The 12,397-nt window shown below is 35.7% G+C and overlaps 1 protein-coding gene across 5 annotated transcripts in view; it reads right to left on the reverse strand.

Annotated features, from left to right (window-relative positions):
• The window catches only part of Nr3c2 (nuclear receptor subfamily 3 group C member 2), a 323,634-nt gene that overhangs the window by 92,218 nt on the left and 219,019 nt on the right, over positions 1-12,397 (reverse strand). For all 5 annotated transcript variants that reach the window (XM_063224380.1, XM_063224382.1, XM_063224379.1 and 2 more), the window contains exon 4: positions 1,732-1,848. In XM_063224380.1, coding sequence (XP_063080450.1) covers positions 1,732-1,848 — 117 coding nt within the window. The remainder of the gene's footprint in view (positions 1-1,731; positions 1,849-12,397) is intronic.

Below are 12,397 nucleotides of genomic sequence, written 5' to 3' on the forward strand. Positions count from 1 at the left end.
ACTACTTTATTCCTTTTACATAGGTAAAATGCGTACAGTAATACACACTTCCGGTACAAGGCACAGAAGGATGTGTGCTGACACTCAGAGTTCCTACCCTTGTCTTCCAGCTACCCAACTCCTTTCTACTGAGACAAACACCAAAATCTTCTGTACAATGGGTTCTTTTCTCAAACACGTAGCATAATATTTTATATATTTGCAACTTGCTGGTCCTTTGCTAAACAGTATTTGGGAGGGCAGTCCATGTGAGTACATGTACAGACTTCCCTTATTTTTATTAATGTTGAAGTATTTTGTAATTCATCATTGTTGAACAGATTAATACATTTATGTGTTTAATGTATGTATTGATATTCCCTACTAGAATGTATCAGATTGCAACTCAATTTGCTGTTACTTCTATATTTTCATTAAGTAAGATCATAAAAATATTTTATTTTTCCTCATTGGTAAAATCTCATTATCCCACGTGTATCTCAATACATTTTAAATTTCTCTTAGTATAATTAGTTTAGGAATTTTTCACGAACCTCATTTTTTTAGCTGTGAATGTTGTTTTAATATTTATTCATTTTTCTAATGGGTTGGCTTCTTTCTCTTATGGAGTTGTAAGAGCTCCTTACAAGAAAATTAACTTTTGTCTATAAGTTGCAAGTATTTCTTTCCAGTTTCTTATTATATATGCAACAATATCTGACTTGCAAATAGTGATAGTTTTCTCAGTTTTTTGCTTTTATTTCTTGTGGTTTTATTTTGTACTTGGAAAGGTCTCCTCAGAGTTATCTAAAAATTTATGTTTTCTTTTAGTACTTCTGTGATTGTTTTTTGAAGTTTCAATCTCTGAAGATTAATATTTATTTTGGTGAGCAGCAAGAATTTGATGCAGCTTTCTTGTTCCAGATGGCGACACAGTTGTTATAATGTGTGTCATTGAGTAATTGTCAAATCCCTGATTTGAAATGCCAGATTATATAAAAATTCTCAAATCATTTGGATCTATGTATTGACTTCCTGTTGATATGTCTGACAATCAAACATATGAGGCACTATTTCAATTCTACTAGCTGTATAATATGTTTTATGTCTGGTAGGGCCAGATCCCTGTATTATTTTCGTTTCCAGAATTTTTCTGGTTGTTCTATAGAAACTTAGAATAATTAATTGGCATTTTTCTTAGCACTATGTTATATCTGTAAACTAACAGGGTAAACTCAGACATCAGTGCTCCCCATCCATGAACACTGTACACTTTTCACTTGGTTCTAGTTGTTCTTCTAGAACAACTTCTCCCTTTCTTCATGTGGTATCTTAAATTCTCTTTCACAAATGCTACCCCTGGAATTAAGAATATATTCCTATCTGCTTAATGTTACCATGTCTAGGTCTTATTTCTCAATGGATATAACAATAAAAACGGTTGGCTACAATTTTATATAAAAAAGTCAATTCGTTTTTGTTTTGGTTTTGGTTGAATGCCCAGTTCTTGAAACTTTGCAAACCCAGGCTTGAAAAATTCGCAAGCACTACTGTATACAACACATCTTTTAATTCCAACTAAGCGACACTATCCTCCTGAAATGTTCTGGCATGAAAATAGGACTTGATTAGATTTTTTAAAAAACCTTTCACTATGTTACTTCATCTCCAGTTTGAAGAGTATACATATCCAAATGGTGTCATAATTTCTTATTAGCAATTTTTATATGATAGTAAAATTATAGAACTCACCTCCCAAGTTCATTCCAGCTTGAAGACATTTCTGAAGTCGGCAGGCTGGACAATTCTTTCGTCGAATCTTATCAATGATGCAATCATTTCTTCCAGCACATAAATAGTTGTGTTGTCCTGATTTAATAATAGAAACAATTGTTAAAATGACAAGCACACTAGTATAAAGTATGAATTAATAGGTATACTGAGGATTGACGTACCCAGTTACTTAGACAACTGTTCTTTAAAACAGAAGATAAATATTATTTATGGGTAATATGGACAAGTGGTTAACTCAATGCAGCTGAGAATTCAGTGCACCTATGATAACAATACACTGATTTCCAAACACATTCTTGTATAATAGCCACTTCCCCACATTGAGGTTTTACCGATACCTGCATGGATTCAGGTAACAGTGCAAATATCCCTCAACATCACAACAGAACTAATTTAAAAAGGACCTTTCCTCAACTCTTTAGGCTGAATGCCTACCCACTACTGAACATGTGATTTCACCAGGAAGACTTCTGAGTCAGAGGGCTGGAAATGTTTTAACTCTCTGAGAGTTAAACTCTCATCTAGAGCTAAACTGTCATCTAGAACTAAACATATGTAAAATGTGGACGCAGAACAGGCTTAGAGGGTAGCACCTACTGGCAAAACATGAAAGTGTACCCTAGATCTACTATTCACATGTATTTATTCAAAATTACTCACTGGATCTCTAGTAAGCGTTAGGTACTAGCAGAAACACTATAGATCTAACAATGGACGTAGATCCAGTGTTTCTGCTCTTGTTAATTTTCATTCAACTAGTGGAAACAGACAATATATAAAACACAGAAAATGTTAGACAGTAATTAAGTGCTAGAGAGAAAAATGAAGCAAAGGGAACACAGTCCAGTGTTTACATCAAGTTTTGAAATTTTAGTGTGTATGGGAAGAAATTCACAGGAAGGTGATTTTTAAAATGAAAGTCTAAAGGTCCTTCAGTCTAATTCTGTGATCATCCAGGGCAGAAAATATGCCAGGAAAATGGAAAAGCAAATGAGATACTGTATGAGCTAGGAGCTATTTAGCCTATTTTAGGAATAATAAGGATACCAGCATGAATGAGCAGAAGAGAATGAGCTCAGAGTAGGCAGAGATGGAGGTGCAGAGCTAACATGATGCAGACTGCAGGACCTTAAAGGTCACAGTGGAGATTTTGTCTGTTCCTCTGAGAGAGAGGAAGCCATTAGGCTAGAGGGCTTGGAGCAGAGAAGCCATTTGATATGATTCATACTATGCAGTATCATTCTGGCTCCTGTGTTGGAAACTGATTGTGGTGGACTAAGGGTAGCCACACAGAGGCTAGGGCCATGGAGTGATTGTTATAATAAAGGGGAGAGATGAAAGTGGGTTAGGCCAGCATGATGGTGAGATGTAGTTAAATCCCAGACTATTCAGCAGGTAGGATTACCAGGATTTGCTGCTGAAGGGGAAAAAGGAAACGGAAGAGACATTAAGATACTTGGGTTGAACAACTAGAAAAATGGAACTTCCATGAGTTAAAATAGGGAAGATGAGAAGATTTTGTGGTTTGTGGGAAATGACCCCAGATTGGTCTGGAACATAACACGTTAAGACTGTGATGCCTGACAGGGACCCAAGTGGAGATCTCAGTATCACATATTTAGTCTGGGGTGAGGATGATGTGTGGTCTAATTATGCAATCAGCTTCGGGTTCGAATTGTAAGTTATAAGATGTGGTGCCATCACCTGGTAGGTGAATGCAGGCTGCAAAGATAAGAGGTCTGGAGACCGAGTCTGGGATCACTGAGTATATGCAAATCCAAGGAGAAGACTCACTGGTGTAATACAATCAATGAGTTAGGCTCCTCCCATTGGCCCAGGGCCAGCATGAACCCTTGTTGAGAATTACTAATTATAGTGACTGGCCAATAAAAACAATGTACATCAATCGATGTAATTAAAGTAACTTATCCGAAGCACATCCTCAGCAACATTATAGTAAATCTTAGTCATAAGATTAAAATAATAATAAAATAAAAAACTGGGGAATCTATTAACATGAACAAGCTAAACCGTATCGGGTAACTTCATGTGTTTTTGAAAAACTGAAGGTCCTTAATGAATATAGGCAGGTGTCGGTAATTACACACAGGCAATCAATACGCACACAAAAACAGTAATGGATTAATGTAATATTTCGTGATGCTGCATAACATCTCAGAATTTTTAAAGTAAAAATTAAAAGCCCTATTAGAGCTCTATCTACAACATTGATTAGGCAATTACTATTTATCACTATTGTTCACAAAAAGAAACTCAAGCTAGAACTGATAAACTGACTTTTCAAAAATGTAGAAATGGAAGCAGAATTAAGAAAGTCTGATAATATTGCTGTAACTTATGCCCAACAGGTTTTCCTAAAGAGCAATTTGTAGTATAATTTACTGGTAGTCTCATAGGGTACTGAAAGTGCTTTTTGGAAATAAGAAGCAAAGGAATATTCTTTAAGTGAAGTGCACTTATTTCATCAGGCAGAATTTCTATTGATAACCAGCAGTATATGTCTTTTGCATGGTGTAAGACTGAATACCAAACCACAGATTTCTTCTATAACTCACAATAATTTGAATAACTTTGAAGTCAAAAGAAATAACTAAATGTAATTTTAAAGTATTTCAATTCACCAAGTATTTATGGGAAACTTCTTATGTGTGCAAAGCTAGAAAGTATTTGTATAAGGGATTAGAGTCAGATGTAGTGTAAAGTTTTCTCCACTTCTGTGAATTAATTTTTTAGGTGACAGACATACAAGAGTGTGCAAAAGGTTTTTTCCCCATGTTAGGTACATGCTGGATTATTTTCTTCTCTGGACATTTAAAAATAGGGACACAGAAAAGCTGGGATAGTTTTATAAGCATTTTTATAATGAATATCTTTTAAAAATCTGCATTATGGTAACAGTTTCAGAATGATTTTCTTCCCAGTCCAATATTACTTCTTCCACATAGAGTATACAAGAATTGCAAGAGCTGACTATAACTGTCATAACAGATTTCAGACCATTGTGTCATTCTTGGTTTTAGTTATGCACACATTAAAGATTTAAATTTCACCTTTACGAATGTGTAACGTGTCTCATCTCTCTATCCACATGAAAACAGTAACAATAGAAACAGCGAAAGCAAGAATGCACCAAGAAGACTTAAACTTTTGATCCCGACTCTTAAACTTTATGTTCTCTCAGTATTAATATAGTTAACCCGAAAGAAGTCACAACTTAAGACTTTGTACTGTAAATGATTTCCTTTGTGAAAACATAGGGCTGGACTAGGCATTTAGCTCAGTGGCTCATGCATTTGCCTGGCAATCGTGAGGCTGTGAGTTCAATTCCTGGTACAAAAAAAAAAAAAAAAAAAAAAAAAAAAAAGACAAGACAAGAAAACATAGGGCAGACAACCAGGATGCAGCAGACCAGAGAGCTGGTCTTGAATGGCACAGTAAGAAACTCAGATTTTATTCATCAGGCATTGGAATGTCACTGCTGACTCCTGCTAACAGAGTGCCAGGTCCAGGGCTGTGGTTCAGAAATATTAATCGTTATTTTGCTGGTAGGCAGAATGGAAGTAGGGGAAGCTGTAACCATTCTCGTGAAAGTTCTCCATGATGATGGCCTCATGCAAGTTGGTGGGTGTTCATAAGTCAGAATATAAAGACACAGGAATATTCCTGGGTTAAAAATAAATCTTAGTGATCAAAGAAAGATTTTTTATGTTACATGTCCATTTTAAGGAGAATTCTACTTCTAATAATGGCAGAACAGTGTAAAAAGGATAAACTTCCTATGGGTAACTATAAACTGTTGATTAAAATTATATATACTAGAGATATCTGGAGAGAAAACACACACACACACACACACCATGCATGCAGGGAGTGTGCAGAGAGATAACAGATATGATAGACAGACAGACAGACAGACAGAGATACTGATTTATTCATTTAAAGGAACTGAAGGATGGACCAAAAGCTAGCAGAAACTGGAGGAAAACTGACTCTTCAAGAATCATCCTGAGGAAGATTTTGTGTTTGAGTTACTCTTTCCTAAAGGCTTTGCATTCCAAATGGTGCAAGCAAAAAACCCCAGCCTTAATTGTCTAACAAAGCACAGAATAGACTTTGGACTGCTGTAACAGATAAGCAGGCATACAATTCTAAAGGAGGAGAATAGAGACTATATATATATACACACACACAGACACACACACACATACATATACATATTCATTACTCCCTCTGAATCATTGGGTAACTTCAGAAATGATCATGTGACTCTCAAGGTTCCAAAAGTAAAATAATAATTTAAAGCTGCAAAGATTTGTAGATATTTCAGATGCTGCCAGAATTGCAGGGGGACAGGGTTTTTAAATCCATTAAATTAAGAAGACTCAAAAAGTGCCTCAGAGTTTCCACTGAGATTCCAGAAAGTCTTTGCTCTAGGAAGGAATACTATATCCCAAGGTTAATGTAAAATAGACCAATCTACAGGGAAGAGAGGAAGGAGTAAAGCACTGACTATTAAAACTTAATATTCTAGAGAAATACAACAGAATCCAGAACATATGAACTAAAGTCAATAGAAAAATTAGTAAATATATTTACAAATAATTCAAAGTTTGAAATCATCACATAAGGTTTTAAAAATGTGTATGTCAGAATATACAAGACATGATGACAAAAGGAGGTAAAGAAATGGGGAGACAGTGATTCGGAAAATGTAAAAGCAATACAAAGAATACAAGAATGAACAGAAATCAGAGGCCTGAAAATTACAGGACCTAAAATTAAAGTATTTACTAGTTAGAATTAACAGTAAGCCAGACACTAAAGAGTGTATCCAGGAGGTTAAACAGATGTAAACAGAAATCATTCAAATTGAAACGCAAAGAGAAAATTCAACTAAAGGAAGGATGACCATGGGGTATGGGGAACATTCTCAATTTAATATATGTGTCTTTATAGAGTTTCAATAGGATAAAATAAAGAGAACAGGTCAGAAAAATATATTAAAACTTCCAAACTTAATTTTAAAAACTACATATATATATACAAAGAAAACTATGAAAGTACAAGATAGTAAAACTTGTGACATCTAATACAAAAAACAATTTTCTTAAAAGCAGCCAGATGTGACAGGGAGAATTGCATTACTCAAAGAGGAATAGCGTAAGAACAATATATTTGGTTCTACAACAAAGAAAGTCAGGAACTTAAAATGGTAAGTATTTGGAAAAATTTTTAGAAAGTTTGTATTTTAAATCCTTTGAAAGACAAATAATTATGTCAAGCAAAAATATGAACACACACTATGGGGCTTATAAATGTGTATGTACAAAATATCTGTTAACATAGCACTAAGAACCTGATGGAACACATGTGAAATTCTACTGCTGTAAGTTTCTTGCATTACATTTGAAACAGAAGTAACTAATTTCAGGGAGAGTATAACTAAAGACTATACCCTGTGATCTCCAGAGCAGTGTTTTTCAAAGTATGGTCTTTATGGGGCTGGGGATTTAGCTCAGCGGCATAAGCGCCTGCCTTGCAAGAAGGCAGTCGTGAGTTCGATCCCTGGTACCAATAAAAAAGAAAAAGACCAAAAAAAAAAAAAAAAAAAAAAAAAAGTATGGTCTTTACATTCGGTTGTGTTAGAGTCACTTAAGAACTTACCAAACATTTTAAATTTACAATGCTCTCCTCAAATTTAATAACTCAGGCAAAGAAGTCAGTATTGTATATAACTATAAATCTGATGCATTTGTCATGAAGTGACCATTTAAAAACTGTAGTTTGAGATATTAGATGTAAAAAATGGAATGCTGAAAAGTATTCCATTCATAAAAGATGTAACAGGAAAAACAGAATGAAAAGAAAACAAATAGGTAAAACATACTATCCTAAGTATAGCAGTAATTCCATTAAATGTAAATGGTTTAAATACTCAAAAGTCAAAGATAATGGACTAGATTTAAAAATCAAGATCCATATATGTGTTAAGAAGTCTTTTAAATTTAAAAACAGCACAAACAGGTTACAGGTTAAAGGTTGGAAAAATATGTATACACCAGGCAAACAGCAGGATAATAAGCCTAATGTTACAAATCAGACAAAGACTTGAAGACAAAGGATATTTCCAAAAGATAAAGAACATTATCTACCAAATTGAGATTAAATTCAACTATTTAGGCACCTAATGGCAGAACTTGTAAATATATCAGGCAAAAATTGACAAAAATCAAAGAAAAAAGATTTACCTCAAATCACAATTGGCAATTTAAAAACCTTTTTTTCAGCAATCAATAGAATCATTATATAGAAAACCAGAAAGGATACAGAAGATTTGAACAAGATTATCAAACACTGATCTTATTACCATTTAGTTTGTACAACTGTACAACATTCATATTCAAATGTACATGGAATATGCACTGAGATGGAACATCTAATGAACAAATTTCAAATTTTAAAAGAATTTAAATCATGTGTAATAGCTTTTTTAATCATAAGTGAATAAAATTCAAAAATCAGCAACAGAAAGATATTGAAAAGGGCCCCAGGTATGTGAAAATTAAGCAACATATCTCTAAAGAATTTATGGATCAAAGAAGAAAATACAAAGGGAGTGACTCAGTATTCCAAATTAAATTATAACAAAAACTCAGTATTTTAAATTTGTATTACACAACTAAAGCGGTACTTAGTTAAAAATTTTTATCTTTATATTACAATTTGCATTAGAAGAGTTTAAAATTGGTAATTTAAGATTCTACTATAAGAAGTTGAGGGGGAAAAAGTCCAAAGCAAATCATGCAGTAAATAATAAAGCAGTACAAATTAATGACAATGAAAAAAGGCAAGCAATGGAGGAAAATCAGACTTGGCTGATTCTTTTACAGATGACTAAAGTAGGCGACTGCAGATGGGAGGGAATGCGGTTCCATGTTTTCGCATCCCAGGCTGCAGGAAGACGGGAGCAGCCACCACTGTGAAAAGTGTCACGCTCATGGCCACTCTCTGGAGAATTTGATTTAGGAAATCTAGTTTCTAAGCCCAGAAAGGACTGTCGTCATTGCTCGATCTGGTGCAATGATCCTGCCCAACCACTAGGGGGCCAGAGCCAGACTTGCCTTAGGTTCAGAAGGCAAAAAGCAGGAACTCTATGGGGAAGATCACACTGAAGCCTCCGTCTTGTGCAAGTGAGAACGCAAACTCAGCTTCGATAAAAGAAGCTCTTTTCCAAAGTAGTGAACCTTTTATATTACTGCCTTTTTTGGGACAACTTTACAATAACAGGTAGACCTGAGGGCTATTTACATAAATGGCTGAACTCTTGGAAATGCTAGTAAAAAGGGCCAGCACTTATCTTTTTGAAGGAAAAAAAAAAAAAAAAAAAAAAAACCACATCAGTCGTCTGTTACAATTTAAAAAATGGAATCCAGGGACCACCCAGGCCAGTTTAAAAACCTAGAACCTGTTTGTCAATACTCGTATGGTAATATGCATATTAAGAATCTCTACAAAAATTTGGAAACTAAAATCAAAAACTTGGGAAAATGCAAGTGTCCTAAAATTTCCAAAAAGATTATAATTATTTATCTTAAAATACTGAGAAATTTCTGTATACCTAGCTGGTCACATGCACTGTAATAGATACTACACAGGAAAAAAAATACACACTTTCACAACATAGAAACAAAAGATAGCAACAGGCCAAAAAAAAAAATACAGTTTGAACATTCCAAATATTCTCTTAAAATACAATTTTTGGACAAAATTTGCTAAGCCTTCATCCACAGGCAGTACGATAATCTACCAACCACCACAGAGAATTAGCCTGTAAGCTAATGGAGAAAGTAAAGATGGTACAAACAGCATAATGCCTGGCACATAGGTGGTGCTTAATACATGTTGAAAAGAAGAAAGAGTCAGGACTATACAGGTAGCGGGCCTGGGATACAGCCCAGCAGCGTGGCACTTGCCTGGCATGCACAAGGTCTTGAGTTTGATTCCCAGTTCAAAACAGAAAAAAAAAACAAACAAACAAACAAAAAAAACCAAAAACCTACTACTCAGGTAAACTAGACTGCAACACAACTTGTGGAACTTACATACATGTTCCTGTACCATGTATGTAATGTTCACTGCAACAAATCGACAATAATCAAAGTTCACCCCAGCACACTCACTCCTAACTGGCTCCATCAATTCTGCTCCATCTCTAGCCCTCTAGCCTTTGAACTCCCCTTTTACACATATGCCCACTGCTTTCATTTAAATACAAAACAACCCCTAAAGATTCATGTATTAAGGGCTCAGTCCTCCAAAACAGCAAAGTTCAGGGGTGGGAGACAGAGCGGCAACTAGATCACCAATGACTTAATCGACAGTTCAGAGTGGAATCAAGGAGATGGAGCCCGCAGGGAGGAAGCAGGTTCCTGGGTGTGGATCGGAGGGTACACGGGGTTTCCAGCCCCTTGCTGTCTGACTCTGGCTTCTCCCTTCTCTCTGCCTGCCTGGAGGCCTTGGGGGGAGCAGCTTCCCCCTACCTGTCCTTCTGCCATGATGGTTCTGCTGTGGAGCCAGCCAACCATCCAAAAGAAACCTCCCCTCTTCCCAGTTGTATACTTAAGGTATTGTGTCTCAGCAACTGGGAGGGGAACCCGTCCCTTATGGAAAAGAATTAGGAGGATTTGTAAGGAAGCAGTGGATGTCTGTGAAAGGCACAAATGGCTGGACCGGTGGCAGCACCTCAAGCTCAGATTCCGTGTGCTTTGGTGTCCTGGGTCCTAAATATTTTCCCCACTCAGCTCACATCATTCCTCACTGTACTTGGGTAGGTTGCCTGAACTATGGTCATTAGAGATAATCATTTGGAGGAAAAAGCATCTTGTTCTAGGAAGGAAGACTATCATTATCATTATCATTTTCACAGGTACTATAAAAATGAAAGGGAAAACATGTACAAAAGGAAAGAACAAGTGGGATAGGGAGGAGGAAGAAATAAAGAAGGGAAAATATATTCACATATATGTACACATATATGTGTATGTATGCAAATACATACAAGAAAGCTAACTGTATTACCAATCTCTGTTCATCAAAAAGAACAGTTTGTGTTTTCATTGTCTGATTGAACATTTTTATGGCTAAATCTTGTAATCTGAACGACTTTCAAGAAACAGTGTGCACTATATTAACTAGTGTTAATTTCCTATCTTTTTGAAATTCTGTATGTTTTTATCCTTTGTTTTAAAAATACAATAAAAATAAATTTAAAAAAAGAAGGAAGTGCAGTAGTACTCAAAGAGTCATTCATCCACCAATATGTATTAGCTCGAAGCATGTTCTGCCTGAGGCTATGGCATGTTTTGGGGAAAAGGCAACCATTCTAGAAAATAGGGAGTTTTCTGGGTTAGAAAAAACACAGATGGAGCGCCAAGATACTTAGGTCAGTAAGGACACATGAAACACAAACGGACAGACTCCTAAAAAAACTAGAAATCCTCAAGAGTTTTTTTTTTAAAGCCTTAAGGATGTAAAAAGCAAAGCAAAACAACTGAGTTCAAAAAGACATTGCTTTTCTACTCCACTATTTTAAAATTACGATGTATTTCTTAGCAAGAAAAATGCAGTAAAAGTTTCATTATTTTACATCTCTGAAGTCAATAAAAATTGTCTTAAAAAATTTTTGATCACTTCAAAATAAAAACCTGACAGTTCATTATACTTGGGCCAGTTCCAGAGGAGAAAAGGTAGACTGGGTGACACGTAGCTTAAAGTATCAGTACGGGAAGCACAGAGAAGGCAGAACACAGAAGCAAGAGGACACCAGCTTTGTAAATAACCGGGTCCAATCGGGAGCTCAGTCACCAAGAAATACGAGTCTTAGCTGGGTTTCTAAAACTTCTGAGTCTTGGTTTCCCGATCTATACAATGGAGATATTAATGTGCACTTTATTACGAAGTTTAAATGAATGAATGAATGTATTTTATAGGAAGTTTAAGTGAATGAATTAATGTACAGGAACAGATTCAAATAAAAATATGTATGTATGCATGCATGTACATGTCCACATACATAGGACAATAAACAAAGAGCTGGAAGGACTAACATAAAATGGTAGTAGTGATGTTATCACCTATCATCTATTTGGTTGGCTCACTTTGTTTTTTTAAAACAGGAGAGAAAATTCAAGGAACAAATACAGCTACTACCAGAGAGTAAAGTTTTTCCTGCAGGCACAGAAGATCACACCAAGGGAAGAAGGCCTCTGGGTGAAAAGGCTCACTTGAGACAAGACAAACATGATTGACTTCTGAGCCCATCTTCCAGTTTTAACTTCTTCTGAAAGCTGGCAAGGTTGTGAGTGCTGAACTATATCCCTAGAGTAAACAGGGACACAAAGCCGAGGCCTTTGAGTCTGTGTGTGGTTCTGCCAAGAATCCTAGACGAGGGTCCGTACCAGAGGAGCCGTGTAAGATCCGGGAAAGTTCTGCTTTCCTTGTACTGTTGTTCTTGATATTAAAACCCTTAAAAGTAAGAAGAATGAATCTCCTGAGCAAAATTACACCCTAATGGATCAGAGAACACAGGATAACAGACAAATCC

This window comes from Cavia porcellus, unplaced genomic scaffold, assembly GCF_034190915.1.
Source record: "Cavia porcellus strain 051 isolate PalLab524CR breed Dunkin Hartley unplaced genomic scaffold, mCavPor4.1 scaffold_14, whole genome shotgun sequence".
Classification (NCBI taxonomy): Eukaryota; Metazoa; Chordata; class Mammalia; order Rodentia; family Caviidae; genus Cavia; species Cavia porcellus.